Raw genomic sequence first — 25,144 nt, 5'->3', positions numbered from 1 at the left:
AGAGAAGAATTTTCCCTCACACAGCCATAAAGTCATCGATTTTCTCCAGTAGACATCATACTGAACTTGGTGGTAACTCTGAACCAGCCTGGTGGGTTCTGATGCTATCATTCCCTGTAAGCGACCTCCAAAGAGAGGATAGCTCTTCTCTGCATCATCCCATCTACCAGAACCTCCACATCTCTGTTCACAAGAACCATGCAGAGCACCTCCAGACTGACAGCACATTACATGGTGCATGACAGCAGTTTTAAATATGGCAACAGCACCAGGGACCTTGGAATACTGGCAGAGCTGAGTATTTTGCTGCTGGCGAGAGGGAAAGTGCCTTGAACTAGGTGCCATACAGACGTGGTACACAGCTAATGGGGAAAGCTGAGGAGAACTACAGGGGAAAATCCATTAAGGTTCAAAGAGAGGAATCCTCCATGAAAGTGACAAAACTGAAACTTAGCCAATTTCTGGTAAAACTCAGTTCTATAAAACTACTAAATTTCATTAATAATCCATCTGGTTCACTCACGATCCTTAGGGAAGACATGTGACTTTACATCCACAATGATTGACTCAGAAATGCCCCAACCAATAATTCGGTTTCATCAAGATGCTGCAAAGAAGCCAAAGAATAAAACCAGAGCAGCTCCCTGCCACTGGCCTAACTAGACTCAACAAAGGCAAATTGCACACAGGTCAACACCACAATACCCTAACTAACAAACATCTGGATATTTCTGCTAGAATTGTAAGAAATATACTGTAGTAAAGACTATGACTAGTCATGCAACTATCTTATATAAATACATGTAATTTTTCCCTTCCTCAAGCAATGGTGTGAAAGGTGAGAAAACAAGACGACAATGAATGACACTGAGAAACATGTTTCTGATTTTTCCACTTGGGTCTGAAATAGTGACTTCAAAATTTTGTCAGGGAACAGTAATTACCTTATATCCATCCATTTGATGCTCGTAACTCCAATGCCTTATTTATACCCCTCTTTAACTGCACATGTCCTTCTTTGAAAAACTAGACTGTGCAAATTCCTGACATATAAATCATAGCAAATGTCGCGAGGCTACAGCATGGTGAATGCTTGTCCAAGTCATCATCTAACTGCCTCTTCATAGGTGCATCCTCTGCACCTGCACATTATGGCCCTTAGACAGCTTTCTTTCTGGCTGGGACCTTCAGTGCTCAGTTACAGACTGCCACCTTGCTGCAGTGGAGAGGCTTGAGTGCTTTGTTGATCCTGAGATCAATGCCAACAAGAGTTCTTAACATTTGGTGAGGCTATCCATAATGGTAAGGTCAGAGGAGAGGAACCAAACAAGGCATAATCCAAAACAAGTTCTCATATGACGATTAAGATGAAAGTTATTCTTGTGATATCAATAGGTGCAACGGTGGATGAAGGTTGCAAAAATAAGTATCTCCCCGGTCATTGAGGCTTCCATGCCAATGAAGCTGGATCTATCTTCTGTCAAGGACTTTGTGTCTGATATGCAACACCATTCCCACCTCAAAAGATGTGTACACAGTCTGGAAAATCCTGAAGGCAGCCATCATCTCATGTTGTGAAGAAACCATTGGCTACAAGACCAGGAAACACGAAGACTGTTTTATGAAAATGACATATCATCCAAGACATCATTAACAAGAGTAAATCACTCTATGCCTGTCAAAACACCTGCCAGCTAGGCAAAGAGGACAGCAAGGGCAGAATCATAAAGAACAATAAGGGAAATCAGAAACCAGTAGCGAACTGAGAAAGCTAAGAAGCTGCAACTCCTTGCTGACAAGCATGGCACCATTGGCACCTTCAGTATCACCAAGACAATGTAGAGAAATAACTTTCTCAGCCTGAAACCGGTGTAGAGTAAGGACGGAATCCTTTTGAGAGAAAAAAATAATTAGCTTCTGATGGAGAAAATGCTTCAAAGAACTCCCAAACTGCAATATAATCATCATGTTTGAGGAAACCCTCCAACTTCCCATCAAAGATGATCTTGGGTTCACACCTAATGTGGCAGAAGTCTTTGACATGGCTCCAAAACTTGGGCTACCTACCTCTAGACCCTGTTTAAGACAGATTCTCCACTTTATCTGGAAGAATAGATGTATGAAATCACCAAAGTGAAGCAGTTAGGAGCACCAGGATTGAAGCCATAATCAACTGGAACCAACTCTGTTGGGCCAACACATGCTTAGGATGCCTGAGTTCTGATGTCATAGCAAATCTTCTTCATCCAGATAAAGGAAGACACTCTAATGAGAAGTGGGCAAATAAGTCATTTCAAAGACTCTCTGTAGGCTTCCCTCAACGAATGCAATACTGATGTAAATGCATGGGAGACATTTGTTCGGAAGAAACTGACTTGTAAGGATCTCCTCTTTGAATTCTTTGAGAACAACCAATCAGCAGGAGGAAATATTGAAAAGAAACCGGAGAAAGGAATGTCAACCATATCAAGGAAGATGACCACCTGCCAAATGTGTGGTTGGTGATGCCATCCTAGGATCAGGCTGATTAGCTGCATGAAGATTCACAGAATCCACAACCAACAACATGGAATTTCCTTGGTGGACAATCATAACCATTAGTAAATTATTGCTGACAATGATGACAGTCTGCCAACTTTATACAGTGGGAACACCTGAACAATCAAAGGGTGCAGCAAATGCCGTTTTAAGGCACCATGCTACATCAACGTCACACATGCAGCATGTTGTCGATGTTAACCAACATATTTCAAGCAAATGACAACAAGTAAATGTCAAAGGGAAGCAGACCTCATGGGAGGAATGGGAACTTTGGTCAATTAGAAAGTAAGTATCACCTATACATACTGAATACTAAAGCATGGAATACATATTAAATATGTGCAATTTTTAAAATAACTGCTTTTACATTTTACATACCATAATGTTTCCCTGTTTATTAATCTTTCATTTATTATTTGCTGCATTTTTATATTCTGATCTATCTTCAATTTTTTTTTCCTTTCAGTCTGATGCTATATTTAGTCTTTCTAGTTAACCACAGATGATGGGTCCATCACTTGGAATTTTTCATACTCACTGAAATATGGTAAAAAAGGTAAAACAATTAAAGAGGTATGTATGACACAGTTCAGGTTGTTAATACAAGTGAGAATCAGGTGGGATACTGGAAGTTCATAAGGGAAATGTAATAAAGACAGAATATGTGAATCACTGATAACAATAAGAGAATTCAATGTGTTCTGCAAGCAAAGAAATAGCAATAAAACATTAAAAGCTACTATTGAAATAATAATGGAAGAAAAAATTGCGTTTTTTAATTATATTTTAGCTAGAGCAACTGACTAGTGTTTAGAAGCTCCAAAATCAATTATTGTAACTATGTTATAGCATTAAACTAATATATTTTCTTAATAATTGTTAACCTTTTGACAGCATCTTTCTTCTGGCTATCTATAGTGCTCCACCACTTTGAAAAGTATGAAATCTCAGACCAGATGAATCTCCTGCGAGCATCCTCTTGTAACTTCACTACCATGTTGTTTAGGATATGCTGGGTCTGATCGCTGTAGTATTCATCAAATGTTTTCAGCCAACCTGGAAATAATCAATAAGATCAATATCTTAAAATGTTATTAATTTAAATTAAACACCTTTCTAAGGTTCAGCCTATATGCTAATATTCACCAGTAACACTTTTGAAGCTTTATTGCCAGGTTTACAACAAAAAGCAATTAATCAGATGGTGTCTAATGTGCCCAGTTGCACACAAGTAAAACCATTAAGGAACATATTAATAGGATTAGGCCTATAAGTCCTGATTGAACTTTTTAATGCTTTTTAATAACACTATGCCCATAAATCTTTATGCCATTGGTAATCAGAAATCAATTAATTTCTACCTTCAACATACTCAGAAGACTCAGCAATCACAGAAATCTGTGGTAGCGAACTCCAAAGGTTCACAAATCTCAAGTTTAAAAAGGAACTCCTCATCGTTGACCTAAGTGGCATCCACCTTACTTTTAATTTGTGCCTCCTGGTGCTAGACTCTCCACCAACAGGAACCATCTTAGCTGCATTGACTCTGTTTAACCTTTTTGAGCCTTTACTAAGGTTCAATTAGATCATCTCTCAACCTTTGAATCTCTAGAGAATCTTTCAGTCTGTCCAGAGCAAGCTATTTAACTCTGACTGAAGCATTAGCCTGAATCTTCCATGAGCAGCAAATCACCCCAGAGCTGCTACTAATTGAAATACTCATTCCAGAGACATGTACATAGTTACATTTCGACTTCTTGTTCTCATTCGAATGTCTGGAAGCAAATAACTCTTTAGACAAGAGGAAGCAATTTTCATACACTTTGCCCAAGCTAATTCTTTTATATTTACTGCCACTGGAAGGAAAGACTTGCATTCATATAACACCTAACAGGCAGTTCTACTGCATGCAGTTTTGAACTCCTTCCACTAAAAAGTATATACTTGCATGGAACTAAAACTTGCTAGATTAATTTCTGAAATAAGGAGATTGTGTCATCAGAAAAGATTGAGCAGACTAGGTTTATATTCTCGAGAGTTAAGAAAAGATGAAGCATAGAAACACAGAAAATAGGAGTATGAGTAGGCCATTTAGCCCTTTGAACCTGTAATCATTGCAGGGTACATAAATCTTGATAGTGATAATGCAAACAAATGAACCCAGCATATCACAGTACGAGAAGGACAGGAGACTATTCCACCCATCATGTCCGTGAGAATTCTTTGTAAGAACAGTTCAACTAATCCTGCACTTCTGTCCACTTTCTGCAAACCTGCAGCTTATCTAAACTTAGAAAATAGGTGTAATATTAGAAGTAGGCCATTTGGCCCTTCGAACCTACTCCACTATTTAAAATTATTATGCTTGATCATCCAACTCACTACCCTGTTCCCACTTTTCCCGATATAGTTTGATCCCTTTAGCACTAAGAACTATATCTAACACCTTGCTGAAAACATTCAGTGTAATGGCCTCAATCACTTCTGTGGCAGACAATTCCACAGACTCATCAGTTCTACCATCCCATGAGTTGATATCATTGAAAGCATATAAAATTCAGGATGGTCAGGATAGGTGTTAGGAGGGCATTTTCCCACACGGCAGAATCAGGAACTTGAAAATCAGTTACAGAATAACAGGGGAGTTATTTATGACTTAAACGAGAAACTTGTTCACTCAAAAGGGATGAAATGCTTAGGAATTTACTGTTGCAACTGGTACTGGATTCTCAGTCATTGAATGGATTCATGTCAAAGATTTACAGATTTTGGATACTTTAAAATAAAAAGCGAGAATATGGAGTTATATGAGAAGGTGTATCTGATTTGGTAAATCAGCCCTGATATTAATAAATGGCAGAGTAAGCTTGAGGGGCTACTCCTATTGTTTACAACCTCAGGATGTCCTCAATGTAGTTTTGAACTTATCCACTTCAGCAGGAAGAATAAAGAATTTAACTATTATTTAAATAAAGACTGCAGAAAACTACAGCACAGAGAGCTTTTTGGGAGTCTTCATGGAGAATTCACAAAATGCTAGCATCCAATTTCAGCAAGAAATAGGAAAGGCAACTTGAATGTTGGCCTTCATGTCAAATGGCATGGAGTACAAAGATACGGCAGTTTTGTTAAACCTATACAAGGCACTGGTTGGACAACAGCTTGAGTATTGTAAGAAAAATTTTGGACCCCTTATCTAAAGAAAGATATATTGGCATTGGCATTGGCAGCATTCCGGAGCAAGTTTAACCCTGGTTTGGAGTCAATGTCTTAAGTGGACAGGTTGAGTAGGTAGGTCATGTAATCATTGGAATTTAAAAGAATGAGAAATGAGCTAATTAAAAAAAAACAAGATTCTTACAGAACTTAACAGGGTAGATGTGAAAAGGTGGTTTCCTCTTGTGGGAAACTCTAGAACTAGAGGCCATGATCTCAGATTATAGTGCTGCTCTTTTAAGGCAGAGATAAAGCGGCAAGTTTTGATTGGGTATTGAATTTGCTTTACCACAGAGCGCTGCTGAGGCTGGATCATTAAGTATATTGAGACAGACAGACAGATTGTTTAATCAGTAAGGGAACAGATGGCTGGAGGGATAAGGCAGGAAGGGGACTTAAGGATGGTCAAATCAATCATGATCTCATTGAATGACTGAGTTAATTCAATGGGCTGAATAGCCTGCTTCTCTTGTATCTTATGGTCTAATAAAATGCAGTCACTGCTGTAATGTAAGAACACAAATGTTCATTTGTATACAGAAAGGCCCAAAGCAGGAACATAATAATGACCAAATAATCTGCTTTAGCATTGCTCTTTCAGGGATAAATTAGATACCAGTGATGATCATGTTCTTCTCTGAAATGGTGCAATTGTACATCTGAATAGTGATGCCGCCTCCACTGTGAATCCAAGCATAAATTCAGCGACTATTTATCAAATATTTTTCTACTGCCAGCCTCAAAATATGCAACGTCTTTGCATCTCCTATTTCCACTCTTCTATTTATACCCATACCTGATGTTTCGACCATCCAACTTACGAATGGTCATTTAACTGAACTAACATCCAGGAAGCAAATAGTCCTAATAACATTTACCCATTTAATTTCCATATCCCTTCAACTCTATGCTTACTTTTAGCTTAGAATTTTGATCTTGAAAGATTACTTAGTTTCTGTCTCATTCAGCAAAACTGGAAGTCTCAAATTGCTGTGAAAAGGAGCTGTGCCTGACCTCTGTTGTAAATCACTTACTTATAATACGGTATCTACAACCTCATTCCTGATTCCTTAATAACTGAGGACAGTTTATTTCTATTTACCTTGTCCCATTATTTTTATATCGATACAACATTTCTATTATATCTGGAAGGAAACTGCATTGCTGCAACAAGAAAAGCTTTATTATTTCAAGTTTCTCCATATTTGTATTGCCGTGGGAGATGGCACAGGGCAGGGTGACACTAGGCACACACACACACAAGATGGCCACTGAGCCATCAGTTGGCCACTTGACACATAAGATGGCTGCCGGACCACAATATGGAGAGAGACAGCACAGCAAATACAGACACCGCCTGGGGCCACCACAATGCCAGCACAATGCACTCACAACCTAGTTGATTAGTTTAAGGCGGGTGGAGGAGAGAATACACATGGTAACGTACACTGCCAGCTGAAGTGTCTGAGTCCAGCCAATTCCTTTGATAGAAATGCTAACAGCTTGATATGGACTCAATACAAAATGCTAATAGCCAGGGCCGCAGTCATTGTCCTTCTCAGGAAGAGCAATTAGCGCCATTACTACAGCAATGGACTTCCACGCAGACAATGAAACTGACAAAGTCTGCACTGAAACTAACAAGAACTGCGCTGAAATTAACAAAGGCAGTGCTGGAGCTGACAATGACTGTATTGAAACTATCAACGATTCTACAGTGATTGCCATAAACAAATCATGTTACAAAGACAATAATCTCATCACTGACCTATTGTATCACAAGATTTATAAAAGTATTTTGACATGTGCTCTGGATGGAGAGAAGAATCACAGCTAACCACTGTGCTGTTGGTGTCTTTCTCTCCCCGAGTTCCAGTATTTCCTTGTACAATAAACTGTCATTGAACCCCGACTTTGACTCCGAGGCTGGTGATTTTCCCCATAACAGTACCTTCCATGATTAGATGACTTATGTGAGGTATTTTGTAAATTTGTGTTTTAGTTATTTAATACAGTGTTACAAAGTCTATGTTTTTGTGCATAGACAGGAGTGGCAAGATATTTGTGCCATTTAGGCTTGCTTGGTAGAAATAATTACTCCTTTTCATTCCTAGCACAATGTTTGCAGTCTATAGAAGGTTACTCACTTTTGTCATTCTTGTATGTGTATTGTTATCAGTATGCACACCTTTAGAGAACGTGCTGACGAGATATGGAAACTGATCCACTGTTGACAGATTCTGGTTACGAACTGAAATCTTGGGCTGAGGAAAAGACCTTCCTGAAGCAGACTGGTAATTGTTTCGCCATGCCCTTGGCAAGACCAAAATTGTTGCTGCATGCATTGGAGAAGAGCTCTGTGCTATGTTGCATGTCATCTCTGAATTGGCAATGTGGAGCCATTGGTGGACAATAAGTCACAGACTATGTCCTTGGAGACATGGGTCTTTGCCAAGAGTTGTGTCAGATTGAGAAGCTCTCTGCCCTTGCCATATTTGATTTCAATGTCAGGATCACCATTGCGAGGAAGTCAGAGAGCATGGAAAAGAAAAAAAAATGTTCAAGAGGTTTGATGCTGACAAGCAACTCTTTTTAACATTTTCACTGACTAGGAATTATAGTCTCATAGGATGTGCAAACATGCTGCAGTGGAATTGTCAAATTGTTGTGATGAATTTCTCAGTGCATCCAGGTTTTTCCTTCCTTCGAAGGGCTCTCACAGTCAACTGCTCCAAAGGTCCTCATCAAATCAACAGATATGGTACCCAGGTCTGTATTTTGTTCCTGACATTTCTTCTTTGCTGTCTTTTACTGTGTATCAGTCATTCCTTGACCTTTTCTGAATCTGCACTAGTTGTGACTTTACACTAAGCTGTTCAGATGGATTGTGACAAAACATTTACTGGCAAGGGAAAGGTATGACATTCTTCTATCATTTTTGCAGGATTAGTAAGTTCCTTTCTGCTTGTACATGTGGATAATATAAACATCTTTTCATTTTTGCTGGTTGGTTCCTTGCTCCCACACAGATTGAAACAATTCAATAACCTCCAACTCTGCAGATGTCAGCTAGGGTAGCATTATCTCGCAGAAATTTGCCACAAGAATTTAATGCTTTCATAATGTTGAAGAATGTGTGAAGATCATCAGTACAGCAGTTGATGGCATTCCTGTGACACCCTGTTGATTGCTTCTACATTGATGGACGAAGGCATCTAAGGCTATTTTCCTTAAGTTGTTTTGCCAATTTCTTTTTTATAGAGTTTGTGCTCTTTCTGTGAATAGTGTGAATATAGCAGCAATGAGGAATGGTGATGAACCCGTAAACTGGTGGAAATCAGAAAAAAAGCCAGTCGAAACAAAAGGGCTCAGGATTGACCCCACGAGACAGTCTGGAAAGGCCATACAAATGGTACAGTTTCAGCAATGCTGTGCATGGTTGGAGAATATTGTAAAACATTCAGAGGCCCGACAGAAGTTTGTTGCAGGTTACGGAATTAAGATATTTCACTAAGAACAGGGAAAGTGGAGAAAGAGGAGATGTGGCATTGTTAGTCAAGGACTGTATTATGGTGGCAGAAAGGACATTTGATGAGGGCTCATCTATTGAGGTAGTATGGGCTGAGGTTAGAAGCAAGAAAGGAGAGGTCACCCAGTTGAGAGTTTTCCATAGGACTTCAAAAAATTCCGGAGATGTAGAGGAAAGGATTGCAAAGAGGATTCTAGACAGAAGCGAAAGTAACAAGGTAGTTGTTATGGGGGACATCAGCTTTCCAAATATTGACTAGAAATACTATTGTTTGAGCACTTTAGATGGGTCAGTTTTTGTTCAGTGTGTGCAGAAGGGTTTTCTGACAGTATGTGGGCGGCACGGTGGTTAGCACTGCTGCCTCACAGCGCCAGAGACCCGGGTTCAATTCCCGCCTCAGGCGACTGACTGTGTGGAGTTTGCACATTCTCCCCGTGTCTGCGTGGGTTTCCTCCGGGTGCTCCGGTTTCCTCCCACAGTCCAAAAGATGTGCAGGCCAGGTAAATTGGCCATGCTAAATTGCCCGTAGTGTTAGGTAAGGGGTAAAGGTAGGGGTATGGGTGGGTTGCGCTTCGGCAGGGCGGTGTGGACTTGTTGGGCCGAAGGGCCTGTTTCCACACTGTAAGTAATCTAATCTACATAGGCTAGCAAGAGGCAAGGCCACATTGGATTTGGTAATGTATCAGGCCAGGTGTTAGACTTACAGGTAGGTGACCACAATTCAGTTATGTTTACTTTAGTGATAGAAAGGGACAGGCACATACCGCAGGGAAAGAGTTATAGCTGGGGAAAAATTATGTTGCAGTTAGGCAAGATTTAGGATGCATAGGATGGGGAAGTAAACTGCATGGATGGGCACAAATGAAATGTAGAGCTTATTCAAGGAACAGCTACGGAGTGTCCTTGATAAATATGTATCTACCAGGCAGGGAGGAAGTGGTTGAGCGAGAATCCGTGATTTACTAAAGAAGTTGAATTTCTTGTGAAGAGGAAGAAGGAGGCTTATGTAAAGATGACTTGAAGGCTCAGTTAGGGCACTTGAGAGTTATACGTTAGCCAGGAACGACGTAAAGAGTGCACTAAGAAGAGCCAGAAGGGGACATGAGAAGTCTTTGACAGGTAGGATCAAGGAAAACCCTAAAGCTTTCTATAGGTATGTCAGAAATAAAAGAATGACAAGTGTAAGATTAGGGCCAGTCAAAGACAGTACTGGGAAGTTGTGCATGGAGTCAGATGAGATAGGAGAAGCGCTAAATGAATATTTTTCGTCAGTATTCACAAAGGAAAAAGACAATGTTGTTGAGGAGAATACTGAAATACAGGCGACTGGACTAGAAGGGAGTGAAGGTTCCTAAGGAGGGAGTGTTAGCAATTCTGGAAAGTGTGAAAATATATAAATCCCATGGGCCAGATAGAATTTATCCTAGGATTATCTGGGAAACTAGAGAGGAGATTGCAGAGACTTTGGCTTTGATCTTTATGTCGTCATTGTCTACAGGAATAGTGCCAGAAGACTGGAGGATAGCAAATGTTGTCCCCTTGTTCAAGAAGAGAAGTAAAGCAACCCTGGTAATTATATACTAATGAGCCTTACTTCGGTTGTGGGCAAAGTGTTGGAAAGGATTATAACAGATAGGATTTATAATCATCTGGAAAAGAATAGTTTGATTAGGGACAGTCAACACAGTTTTGTGAAGAGTAGGTCATGCATCACAAACCTTATTCAGTTCTTTGAGAAGGTGACCAAACAGGTGGATGACAGTAAAGCAGTTGATGTGGTTTATATGGATTTCAGTGAAGTGTTTGATAAGGTTCCCCATGGTAGGCTTTTGCAGAAAATATAGAGACATGGGATTGAGGGTAATTTAGCAGTTTGGATCAGAAATTGGCGAGTTGTAAGAAGACAGAGGGTGGTGATTGATGGAAAATATTCATCCTGGAGTTCAGTTACTAGTGGTGTAGTGCAAGGATCTGATTTGGGGCCACCGTTGTTTGTCATTTTTATAAATGATCTCGATGGAGGGCGTAGAAAGATGGATTAGTAAATTTGCAGATGATACCATGGTCAGTGGAGTTATAGACAGTGTGGAAGGATGTTGCAGGTTACAGAGGGGCATAGATAAGCTGCAGAGCTGTACTGACAGGTGTCAAATGGAGTTTAATATGGAAAAGTGTGAGGTGATTCACTTTGAAAGGAGTAACAGGAATAAAGAGTATTGGGCTAACGGTAAAATTCTTGCTACTGTGGATGAGCAGAGAGACCTCAGTATGCATGTGTATTGATCCCTGAAAGTCCCCACCAGGTTGATAGGGTTGTTAAGAAGGCATATGGGTGTATTAGCTTTTACTGGTTGAGGGATTGAGGTTTGGAGCATGAGTTCATGTTGCAGCTGTATAAAACCATGGTGCGGCCGCACTTGGAGTATTGCGTGCAGTTCTGGTGACCGCATTAAAGGAAGGATGTGGAAGCATTGGAAAGGGTGCAGAGGAGATTTACCAGGATGTTGCCTTGTATAGAGGGAAGGTCCTATGCGGAAAGGCTGAGGGACTTGAGGCTGTTTTTATTCAAGAGAAGGTTGAGAAGTAACTTAATAGAAACATTAAAGATGATCAGAAAATTAGATAGAGTGAACAGTGAGAAACCTTTCCCTCTGATAGTGATAGCTAGCACAAGGGGACATAGCTTTAAATTGAGGGGTGCTAGATATAGGACAGATGACAGAGGTAGATTTTTTACTCAGTTGTAAGGGCGTGGAATGCCCTGCTTGCAACAGTAATGCACTCGCCAACTTTAAGGGCATTTAAAGTCATTGGATCAACATATCAATGATAATGGAATAGTGTAGGTTAGATGAGCTTCAGACTCGTTTCACATTTCGGCACAACATTGAGGGCCAAAGGACCTGTACTGCACTGTAATGTTCTATGTTCTAGAAATAAAAGTATTTATGAAGGCTAAGGTGGCTCAAGGAAGTTGTCTAGATTTAAAAAAAGTTTCCAGTCTGTCAGTAAAACTAACAAGGGTTAAGAAGGGCATATAGACAGAAGAGTGATGTCTGCAACAGAAATTATTTTTAATTTGTCTCTTATACTACTTTTTCTCCCTTATGAAACAGATCATGATGTCACCCCAACCCTCTGTTTATGAATTCTAAATGATTCAAAATCAATTTTCCTTCAAGTAAATAGAATATTCAAGTATCAAATGCTGAGTCAGTTTACTTAGCATGATTGTTCACAGCATATAATCAAAACCAGCGTGTGCCACGGCAAATAGTTTCCAACACATGCGAACACTATCATAATAAGGTTCTCCCTTTCTTCAGAACAACACAAGATAGACATCTCACCTGCTATTGCCTTGTGATAATTTGAGTGGAGTTTCTGCACAACGCTACATAGTGTGAAATTCAAGGAGAATAATGAGTTAGCGTTTGTTTTCCGGAAATGTCTGGAAAGTACGGTCAGTGTTTGCTGCAACTACCGTCAACAAGAGAAGAGGAATACTTGCATTCCAACACCACAAGCAGCAAGTGACAGACAGAGGCACAGAATTCCAAACAAACTGATCAGATCTAAGCTCTGCAATTCTGCTACATGCAGTTACAAATGGTGGTGGAAAAGTAAATAACTCACTGGAGAAAGAGTTTCCACAAATATCCCATCCTCAATCTTTTTTTTGGGGGGGTGGGGAAGGAAATGGGGAGTGTGGAGTGGCCGAAGCCTATCACATTAGTGAAGGTAAGACTAAAGCATTCGCAACAACCTTCAGTCAGAACAGCCCGATGGATTATTCATCTCAGCCTTCTGCAGAGGTTGCTAGTATCACAGATGCCACATTTGACCCAATTCAGTTCACTTTACCTGATAGCATCAAATGGTTGGAGGCACTGGATACTGATTATGAACACTGACAAGATTCTGACAATCGTACTGATGACACGTGCATCAGAACTTGCTGCACCCTTAACCTAGCTCTTCCAGCACAATTAGAAACTATCCAGTAGTGTGGAAAACTGCACAGGACAAAAAGCAGGACAAATACAACCAGCTAATTAACTATCCCATCAATCTACTCTTGATTATCAGTAAAGTGATGAAAGGTGTCATCAACAGTGCCATCAAGCAGCACCTGCACAGCAATAACCTGCCCACTGACACCCAGTTTGAATTCCACCAGGGCCACTGTTCCTGATTTCATTCCAATCTTCTTCAACCACAGAAAAGAGCTGAATTCTAGAGGTGAAGTAAGACAATCTGCCCTTGGCATCAAGGCCAAGTATGACATCAAGGACCTCAAGTAAAACTGGAGTCAATGGGAATCAGAGGAAAACTCTCTCTTGTTATGGTCATAACTAGCACATAGGAAGATGGTTGTGATTGTAGGTGGCCAGTTATTTCAGCTCCACAACATCTCTGCAGGAGTTTCTGAGAGTAGTGTCCTCAACCTAACCACCTTCAGCTGCTTCAGCAATAACCCTCCCTCCATTACAAGGTGAAAAGCAGAGATGTTCGCTGATGATTAGACAATGTTTCATGATGTGGAGGTGCCGGTGTTGGACTGGGGTGGACAAAGTTAAAAATCACACAACACCAGGTTATAGTCCCACAGGTTTATTTGGATGTACTAGCTACCTGAATAAAGGAGCAATGCTCCAAAAGCTAGTACTTCCAAATAAAACTGTGGGACTATAACCTGGTGCTGGGTGATTTTTAACCTTGATAATGTTCAGTACCATTTGCAGGTCCTCAGATAAGAAGCAGGCAATGTCTAAAAGAAGTAAGACCTGGAGAATATCCAGGCTTGGCTAAAAAGTGACAAGTAACATTTGCACCACACAAGTGTCAGGCAACGACAATCTCATCATTGTGCCATGCACATTACTAGAACTGAAGTCTCCACTATCGATATCCTGGGGGTTACTATTGACCAGAAACGTAACTGAACTAGCAATGTAAATAGAGCGGCTACAAGAGCAGGTCAGAGGTTAGGAGTACTGCAGCAAGTAACTCACCTCCTGACTCCCCAAAGCCCTTTCTACAAAAGAACAAGTCAGGGGTGTGATGGAATAGGTAAGTGCAACTCTAACAACACTCAAGACATTTGACACCATATAGGACAAAGCAGTCCACTTAACTGACATCACCTCTACTCTCTCTACCACCGACAGTCAGTGTCGTCAATATGTACAATCTACAAGATGTACTACAGAAATTTAGAAAGTAACCTCCAAATACACGACCACTTCCATCAAGAAGGACAAGGGAGCAGATACCTGGGAACATCACTAGTTGCAAATTCTTTTCCATGCTACTCACTGTCCTGATTCAGAAATGTATTACCAGTACTTCAGAGTCGTGTGATCAAAATCATGGAATTCTCTCCCCAACAGCATTGTGGGTCTATATACACTGCATGGATTGCAGCAGATAAAGAAGGGACCTCATCACCACCTTCTCCATGGCAACTGAAGATGGACAATAAAGGCTGGCACAAGCAGCGATATTCACATCCATCAGTGAATTTAAAAAAGGTTTGAAAATCAGTTAAGATCTCTTTTCATTCCCAGCAAACATCTTCAAAAAAGCAAGACAATTGCAGTTAGAATGGATAAAATCCTATTCCCCCTCAAAGATCCCTTCTCAAACCTGATGATTTCCACCATTAATTGCACTGGAGACACCAAACATGATCAACTAGTTCGAATTTGGCACAGTAGCATTCAATGAGCAGAGTGTTCATCCTTGACCACATCAGGGTTCATCACAGGAGTGCCACGCATTTTTTTCCTTGTGCAAGGGGAGTTTAATTATGATTAAATTATCATTAACATATTGGGGATGGCATGTCAACTTATTAATGGAATAGCTCATGACAGCAAAACATATGCTAGCTTTGCTTTGTTTCCATGCTCACTACAAAAGAATATGTAATTTTCACCAAAATCCTAAAGCTGACACTCATAGGTAGATGAATCACATAGAAGGTAGCAATCTTGACATTTTACTTAGCTAGAGCTCTGTCGATAAGGAAAGTTGTTCTTGCAGGACAATTGGCACTGTGACAGTTTACAGGTTGTGCAAATTCCATGTAACAATGGCTTTTGTTGTGTCCTTGACTTTACTGTTTGAGACGGACTTGGGATTATATTAACGGGATCCCTGAAACCTGAGTCCTGTTGTCTCGGGAGATGAAGCAGACAATGTTTAGGACACCTTTTATAGATCCTTGCCTTTACTAAGGAGGGCTCACTGTGGTCCTGAAAAGGAATGCATAATCAGTCAATGGGCTGCCAAATTTCACCCCTTCCACATCCATCAAAGCTTTACCTGCACATCCACTAATATCATTTATTGTATCCGTTGCTCCCGATGCGGTCTCCTCTACATTGGGGAGACTGGGCGCCTCCTAGCAGAGCGCTTTAGGGAACATCTCCGAGACACCCGCACCAATCAACCACATCGCCCAGTGGCTCAACATTTCAACTCCCCCTCCCACTCAGCCGATGACATGGAGGTCCTGGGCCTCCTTCACCGCCGCTCCCTCACCACCAGACGCCTGGAGGAAGAACGCCTCATCTTCCGCCTCAGAACACTTCAACCCCAGGGCATCAATGTGGACTTCAACAGTTTCCTCATTTCCTCTTCCCCCAGCTAACCCTAGTCCCAAACTTCCAGCTCAGCACTGTCCTCATGACTTGTCTGGACTTGTCCTACCTGCCTATCTTCTTTTCCACCTATCCACTCCACCCTCCTGATGAAGGGCTTTTGCCCGAAACGTCGATTTCGCTGCTCCTTGGATGCTGCCTGAACTGCTGTGCTCTTCCAGCACCACTAATCCAGAATCTGGTTTCCAGCATCTGCAGTCATTGTTTTTACCAAATTTCACCCCTGCCTTCCAGTTAAAAAGCAACACAATGCCTGTGTTGCTTGTGAGCTGCCTGTGCACAGGTTCATGGCTACAACTCCAGGTCAAACCACATTTGCTGTCATACAATTGACTCATAGTTATGAGACTTGTGACTGATGATAGATAGAAGCATGAAGAACGTGACTTACGTGTAAACTGATTTGTAGTGAGGGACAGTTGTGCACTGTCAGGCTCATTCTTGTGACCTATCTAGGTCCAATGACACGAGGTATCAACACAACGGAGATAGGGCCTGAGGCAATAGGTAATCAGGACTATATCGGCATCTTGTTGAGTTTTACATATCCAACAAGGTCACTGGGTTTAGGGTGGTCTCTCCAGAATCTGTCTTCACATGCCAGGACAGACAATGCGCAAAAGTATCTTTTATTTATTCAAAGGAATTAATATATCGTTGCCTGGGTCAGAAATTATTGGCCATTCCTAATTGCCTTTGTGATTGCACAGTGAGCTGCCTTCTTGAAAGTCCATTTGGTAATAGCAGACCAACACCTGGGGAGGGAATTCCAGAATTCTTACCCAGCAACACTGAAGATATACAGAGGATGGTGAGTTGCATGGAGGGGAACTAGCAGGTGCTAGTGTTCCAATGTAGTTGCTGCTTTTCTCCTCACTGGTTATTGGTTTGGAAGCTGCTGTGTTTGTGGTGGAGAGGTTCAATATTTGTTAATGTGGTTGTCAATCAAGAACATAGAAAGGTATAGCACAGAACAGGCTCTTTAGCCCACAATGTTATGCCGAGGATTATTCCTAATCTAAAATAAAATAACCTAACCTACGCACCCCTCAATTCACTGCTGTCCATGTACATGTCCAGCAGTTGCTTAAATGTCCCTTATGACTCTGCCTCCACCACCACCGCTGGCAACACATCCCATGTATTCACAACTCTCTACTTAAAGTACCTACCTCTGATGTCTCCTCTATACCTTCCTTATAATATCTTAAAATTATGACTGCTTGTGCCAGTCAATCATGCCTGGAGATAAGTGTCTGGCTATTGATTCTATCCATGCCTCTCATTACCTTGTATACCTCGATCAGGTTACCTCTGTTCCTCCTTCTCTCCAGCGAGGAAGGTCTGAGCTTAGTCAACCTCTCTTTGTAAGGCAAGCCCTCCAGTCCAAGCAGCATCCTGGTAAACCCCCTTTGCAAAGCCTCTGTATCTTTCCTATAATAGGGCAACCAGAACTGGACACAATATTCCAAGTGTGGTCTCACCAGGGTCTCGTAGAGGTGCAGCAAAATCTCACAGCTTTTAAACTCAATCCTTCTGTTAATGAACCAAAATAACATATGCTTTCTTAACAAACCCTATCCACTTGGGTGGCAACTTTGAGTGATCTATGCACTTGAACACAAGATCCCTCTGTTCCTCTACACTGCCAGGAATCCTGTCTTTATTCCTATATTCAGCACTCAAGTTCAACCTTCCAAAATGCATCACTTTGCATTTATCCAGGTTGAACTCCATTTGCCATTTCTCAGCCCAGCTTTGCATCCTGTCTATGTCGCGCTGCAGCCTGCAATAGCCCTCGATACGATCAACAGCACCTCCAACCTTTGTGTCATTGGCAAATTTACTAACCCACCCCTCAACCTCGTCATCCAAGTCATTTACAAAAACTACCAAGAGCAGAGGCCCAAGAACAGAGCCCTGCAGGACACCACTTATCACTGACCTTCAGGCAGAATACTTTCCATCTATAACCACTCTCTGCCTTCTGTCAGCCAACCAATTCTGAATCCAGATAGCCAAATCTCCCTGTATCCCATACCTCCTTACTTTATGAATGAACCTACCAGGGGGAACCTTATCAAATGTCTTCCTGAAGTCCATATACACCACATCCACTGCTCCACCTTCATCAACCTGTTTCGTCACCTCCTCAAAGAACTCAATCAGATTTGCGAGGCATGACCTGCCCCTCACAAAGCCATGCTGACTGCCTTTAATTATGCTATGCTTTTCCAAATAGTCATAAATCCTATCCCTCAGAATTCTTTCCAAAATGTTGCTAACCACAGACATAAGACTGACTGGTCTGTAATTGCCAGGGATTTCCCTATTCCCCTTCTTGAAAAGAAGAGCAACACTTGCCTCCCTCCAATCCTCCGGCACGACTCGTGGAGAATGAAGAAGGAAAGATCTTCGTCAGTAGCTTAGCAACCTCCTTTCTCGCTTCCTGCAGCAACCTAGGATAAATCTGGTCTGGGGACTTATCAATCTTAATGTTTGCCAAGTAGGAAATCAATTAGGTTGCTTTGTTCTAAATGTTCTAGAAGCTTCTCACATGTTGTTGGGATCTGCACTCCATAAGACACGGGAGAGGTAAGCCTGGCCCATTGAGTATCATCTGTTCAATTTGTCAACAAGATCATGGTTGATCTGATAATTCTCAACTCCACCTTCCAGTCTTTTCCCCAAAAATCATGATTCTCTTACTGATTCAAAATTGGTTTATTACAGCTTTAAACATACTTAAATGTACAATTCCACAAAATCCCCACAGCAAGAGAAAAAAAAACATTAGCTGTGTTAAATGGGCAACTCTTACTCTATGATATCATGTTCAATGGTCTTAGATCATCCGACAAGGGAAACAAACTCTCTGCATACCTCATCAAGTCCCCTAGGAATCTTTTATATTTCAACAAAGTCTGCTCTAATTCTCCCAAACTCCAATCTATTCAACCTCATAAGACAACCCTTCCATCCCATAACAAATGTAACAAATTTGTCAGGCATGATTTCCCCTTCATGAAGCCATGCTGATTTGCCTTGATCATATCAGTTTCTAAATGCTCTGACACATCATCTTTTATAATAATTTGTAATATTTTCTCAACTGCAGATGTTAAGCCATCTGGCCTATAGTTACCTGCTATTTAGTCTCCCACCCTTTTTGAATAAGGGTGTTACATTGGCATTTTTCCTAACCTTCAGACTTTTCCAGAATCTAAGGATTTGTGATAGATCAGTGCCAATGCATCCACTATCACTGTAGCTACGTCCCTTAATACCTTTGGATGTAAATAATCATGTCCAGAAGTGTAAAATTAATAGGGTAGTGATAGTGAGGAATTCCAACTTCCCCAACATTATATGGGGTAGTCATAGAGATATACAGCTTAGAAACAGACCCGTCGGTCCAACCCATTCATGCCAACCACATATCCTAACATAATCTAGTCCCATTTGCCAGCACTTGGCCCAGATCCCCCTAAACCCTTTCTATTCATATACCCATCCTGAAGCCTTTTAAATGTTGTAATTGTATCAGCCTCCACCACTTCCTCTGGCAGTTCTTTCCACTCTAGCATCATCCTCTGCGTAAAGACTTTGCCCCTTAGGTCCCTTTTAAATATCTCCCCTCTCACCTTAAACCAATGCCCTCTAGTTCTAGACTCCTCCACCCTAGGGAAAAGATCTTGCCTATTTACCCTATCCACGCCCCTCAGGATTTTACAAATCTCCATGAGGTCACCTCTTAGCCTCGGACGCTGCAGGGAAAACAGTCCCAGCCTATTCAGTCTCCGTGGCAACATCCTTGTAAATCCTTGTGGTGGCATGGTGGCTCAGTAGTTAGCACTGCTGCCTCATAGCGCCAGGGACCAGGTTCGATTCTCACCTCGGGCGACTGTCTGTGTGGAGTTTGTACATTCTCCCAGTGTCTGCGTGGGTTTCCTCTGGGTGCTCTGGTTTCCTCCCACAGTCCAAAGATGTGCAGGTCAGGTGAACTGGCCATGCTAAATTGTCCATAGTGTTAGGTGCATTCGTCAGGGGTAAGTGTGGGGGAATGGGTCTGGGTGGGTTACTCTTCTTGGTATCGGTGTGGACTTGTTGGTCCAAAGGGACTGTTTCCATACTGGAGGGAATCTAATCTAAATCTTTTCTGAACCCTTTCAAGTTTCACAATATCCTTCTGATAGGAGGGAGACCAGAATTGCACACAACATTCCAAAAGTGGCCTAACCAATGTCCTGTACAGCCACAACTGCTATACTCAATGCTCTGACCAATGAAGGAAAGCATACCAAATGCCTTCTTCACTATCCTAAGTGTCTGTGACTCCACTTTCAAGAACTATGAATCTGCACTCCAAGGTCTCTTTGTTCAGCAACATTCCCCACCTTATCATGAAGTGCAAAAGGCCTGCTCTGACTTGGCTTTCCAAAAGGTAGCATCTCACATTTATCTAAATTAAACTCCAGTGCCACTCCTCAGCCCATTGGCCCATCTCATCAAGATTCCATTGTAATCTGAGCTATCCTTTTTCACTGTCCACTACATCTCCAATTTTGGTGTCATCTGAAAACTTACTAACAATACCTCTTATGTTCACATCCAAATCATATACATAAATGATGAAAAGTCAGTGCACCCAGCTCCAATCCTTGTGGCACATCGCTGGTCGCAGGCCTCCAGTCTAAAAACCAACCCTCCATCATCACCTTCTGTCTTCCACCTTTGAGCCAGTCCCATATCCAAATGGCTAGTTCTCCTTCTATTCCAAGATCTAACCTTGCTAACCAGTCTACCATAAGGAAGCTTGTCAAACGCCTTACTGAAGTCTATATAGATCACGTCCACTGCTCTGCCCTCATCAATCCTCTTCTTTATTTCTTCAAAAAGCTCAATCAAGTTCATGAGACATTATTTCCAACGCACAAAGCCATGTTGACTATCCCTAATCAGTCCTTGCCTTCCAAATACATGTAAACCCTGTTCCTCAGGATTCCCACCAACAACTTGCCCACCACCGATGTCAGGCTCACCGGTGTATAGTTCCCTGGTTTTCCTTACCACTTTTCTTAAACAGTGGCACCATGTTAGCCAACCTCCAGTCTTCTGGCACCCAGTCATAGTGTGAAAGATTTTGAGGGAGCAGATTTCTTAAATCGCATCCACAAGAACTTTTCAAGTCAATGCACAGAAGCCCTTACAAGAGAGGGACCTGCTCTAAAATTACTTTTCGGGGTAATGAAGCTGGGAAAATGGTTAATGTATCAGAGGGACAGCATCTTACAGATAGTGATCATAATTTTGCTAGATTCAAGGTTCTTCTGGAAAAGGGCAAGAATAGGCTTAAAATTAAAGTTCTAAACAAGGAGGAGGCTGATTTTAATAAGATTCAACATGATTTGGCCAGAATTGTCTGGGACCAGAAACTTTGAGATAAATCTGCATAGAACAGTGGGCCGCATTCAAGAAGGAAATACGGAAAGTACAGATTTCAACAAAGATTAAAAAATGGGACCAACAAATCCCATTCAGGACTTGATGGATAAATGGGATTGAATATGGAGGCAAAGGGAAGCTTATGACAAAACTGAGACCACCAGAGGATTATGGAATGTGAAGATTGCAGCAAATGCTTCAGCCTTATCTTCAGCACTGATATGTTGGCTCTCCAATTATTAAGGATAGGGACATTTCTGGACCCTCTCCTCCAGTGCGCTATTTAATTGTCTACCACCATTCACAGTTGGATATGTCATGACTGTATCTGATTATTTGGTTATAGAATCACTGAACACTTTCACTTGATGCTCTGCTATTTGGCATGCAAATAATCCTGTTTTGTAGTATGCCTGATACTGATCCTGACATTTCCTTGTGCGCTCTTCACAGAACCAGTGTTGAGGAGTATGCCAAGTGCTAAGGTTAGAGATTGCATTGAAGTTTAATTCTGCTGTTGTTGATGGGTCACAATACTTCATGGATGCCCAGTCTTGAACTGTTAGATCTGTTTGAAGTCTAATTCATTTTGCCCAGTGATAGTGCCAAACAGGATGAAGAAGGGTAATTTCAATGAGAAGATGAGACTTTAACTTCATAAGGACTGTGCAGTGGTCACGCTGATCAATAAGTCATGGATAGATGCATCTGCAGCAGGCAGATTGGTAAGGATGGGATGTTTAGTATATTTTTGTCTCATTAGTTAGCTCACTACCTGCCACAGAGTCGGTCTAACAGCAATGTTCTTTACAACTCTGTCAGCTCAGTGAGAAATGCTGCTGCCAAGCCACTCTTGGTGGACAGTGAAGTCATTCATCCAGAATACATTCTGCACCCTTGCCATTCTTAGTTGATCCAAGTGGTATAGAACATGGAGTACTACCAATTTATTAGCTGAGGGGAGAGGCAAGGAGCGTTACATGGATGCCAGCAGCAGGTTTCCTTGCCATGTTTTGACTTGATACCATGGTACACCATTGGAGTCAACTCCAATTGCAACTCCCTTCTGAATGTATACCACTGTGACACCATCTTTGCTGTATGTGTCCTGGCAGAGGACTTTGCAGGGTTGAGTTTTTGCTGTTGACATTTCCTTGTGTCTTATTTGATACCCAAGTTGTCCATCCTGTTGCATTCCTTTTTGAGTTTTCAGCAATTGATATAATTGAATGGCTTTTCAGGCTATTCTAGAAGATAATTAAGCACCAACCTCATTATACTGGATCTGGAGTCACATTTAGGTCAGACCAGTCAGGACTGCAGTTTTACTTTCCTAAAAGACATTAGTGGGTTTTGTTGTTTTCACAACAAGTGATAATGTTCACGGTGACCATCAGATTTGAATTCTAGGTTTTTATTAAATTCAAATTTCATTACATGATCTGTTCTGGTGGGATTCAAACTCACATTCCGAGAATATTCTCTGGGTTTCTGGACTACCAGTCCAGTGACAATACCACATTTGGTATTGTCATCTCTCTCAAGTTGCTGAGGCAGGAGACCAAATGAATATGCTCACCAGGTTTGGCTTGCACAAAGAAATTTAAAGAGACATGACTGCTTTTGCATGCCAACAATGACTTGGAGCTACAATGACGAGTGGATGAACATGAGGGCAAACACAGGAGAGCCATTCCAAAAGGGAAAACAAGCCCCCTTTGAATGGTACTTCCCTTTTACCCCCATATCAGGTTTATAATAGAACCAAAAAGTTTTGACTTTCCATGCTGGTGAAATATGCACATGAAACAATGCTAAGGATGTTTTCAAAACCAACAGAAAACATTCATCTATTAACTACTTGACACTTTAAAGAATTCCAGTAGCTTCGTAAGGAATGGATATTCTGTTCTGAAAACATTCTAATAGTAGTTTGTTCTGGTATGACGCAGGTTTCATAAATGCAAATTGGCTATGACGCGATTGACGAATTATGGACACTGTTTGGATAACATGAATTTTCTGCTGAACTGGTATAGCGATCTTTTACAGCGCAATTTTCTATGCTGGTTTTCCATAGCGCGATTTTCTATCGAACAAGGTTGCACAGGAACGCAACTGTCATGTTATAGCAGAACAACCTGTACTCTGGAAAAAAAAAATTCATGGTCTTTAGATAGCAATTTACATATAGACTATCACCCTGTTTGGAGTCAGATATGTAATCAGATCCATGGTAAAGAGGAGGCATGGCAAAATGATCACACAAAAACACCCTAGTGGACTTGAGTGGCAATCTTGACAGCTTCCAAATCAGCATTATAAATACCCATGTTAACTTTCCTGTTCTGCTGAAAAATTAATACAATATAAAATATAACTAATACTAATGATTTCCAGACAGTTTGTTCATTTTATAAAATTATGAAGAAGTTCCAACCCATAAAATGTATTCCTCACCAGGATCATTGTGTGAATGGGGTACAACAAAGACTTGCAGTTTCTCATCATCCCATTCATTTTCATTGTACGTGATGTCAAAGCCCTGTTTCCAAACTCCACCATCTGGATTGTCAAAAGGTAGAATGTTGTAGATATCCAACAGCTAGAATAAATTAGAAATAAGCTGACACCAATAAATAATTTAACGTTAGTACAGAAAAAGAACACCACAATAAACAAGAACAAAATAGAATCCATATGGATTGCAATAGAAGATAATACAGGATTAAACTAATTGGTCTAGATCAAAAAATGGATGCTCTTATAATGCTGTAAGCCAATGCTGCAAAGGTATTGTAAATGGTTGTTTCTGACAATAGCATCTAGGGAATCTGACCCAAGTTAAGAGTGTAAATAGATATTATTTTGGCTACATTCTGTAAGCACTGATAACAATTACTTAAGCAAACACTAAAAACTGGCTAGCTCTTTCCAGGGACAAAGAAAGAACAAAGAGCAACGAAAATTTACAGCCCAGGAACAGGACCTTTGGCCCTCCAAGCCTGAGCCGATGCAAATCCACTGTCTAAACCCGTCGCCCAATTCCTAAGGATATGTATCCCTCTGCTCCCCACCTACTCATGCACCTGTCCAGATGCACCTTAAATGAATCTATCATGCCTGCCTCTACTGGCAATGCGTTCCAGGCACCTACCACCCTCTGTGTAAAGTACTTTCCACGTGTATCCGACTTAAACTTTTCTCCTCTCACCTTGAACGCGTGACCTCTCATTATTGAATCCTTCACCCTGGGAAAAAACTTCTCTCTATCAACCCTGTCTAAACCCTTCATGATTTTGTAGACCTCAATCTCTTTTTTTTTTAGTAAATACAATTCTAACCTACTCAACCTCCCTTCATAGCTAGCACCTTCCATACCAGACAACATCCTCATCCTTCTCTGCACCTTACCAAGGTCTCCACATCCTTTTGGTAATGTGGCAACCAGAACTGTACACAGTATTCTAAATGCAGCCAAACCAAAGTCTTGTACAATTTTTACATGACTTGCCAGCTCTTATACTCAATACCCCGTCCGACGAAGGCAAGCATACCATACGTCTTCTTGACCACTCTATCCACCGGTGCAGCCACCTATAGGGTACAATGGACTGAACTCTCAGATCCCTCTGCTCATCAACTTTTCCCAAGGCTCTTCTGTTTACAGTATAGTTTGTTCTAGAATTAGACTTCCCAAAATGCATCACCTCACATTTGCCTGGATTGAACTCCATCTGCCACT

The 25,144-nt window shown here is 41.2% G+C and overlaps 1 protein-coding gene across 2 annotated transcripts in view; it reads right to left on the bottom strand.

Annotated features, from left to right (window-relative positions):
* Positions 1-25,144, bottom strand: part of man2a1 (mannosidase, alpha, class 2A, member 1) — a 245,178-nt gene that overhangs the window by 201,962 nt on the left and 18,072 nt on the right. For both annotated transcript variants that reach the window (XM_043710431.1, XM_043710422.1), the window contains exons 3-4: positions 23,860-24,004; positions 3,426-3,597 (exon numbers count right to left, since the gene is read on the bottom strand). In XM_043710431.1, coding sequence (XP_043566366.1) covers positions 3,426-3,597; positions 23,860-24,004 — 317 coding nt within the window. The remainder of the gene's footprint in view (positions 1-3,425; positions 3,598-23,859; positions 24,005-25,144) is intronic.

Source organism: Chiloscyllium plagiosum, chromosome 2 (assembly GCF_004010195.1).
Source record: "Chiloscyllium plagiosum isolate BGI_BamShark_2017 chromosome 2, ASM401019v2, whole genome shotgun sequence".
NCBI lineage: Eukaryota > Metazoa > Chordata > Chondrichthyes > Orectolobiformes > Hemiscylliidae > Chiloscyllium > Chiloscyllium plagiosum.
This window is presented reverse-complemented; position numbering and strand designations above follow the sequence as displayed.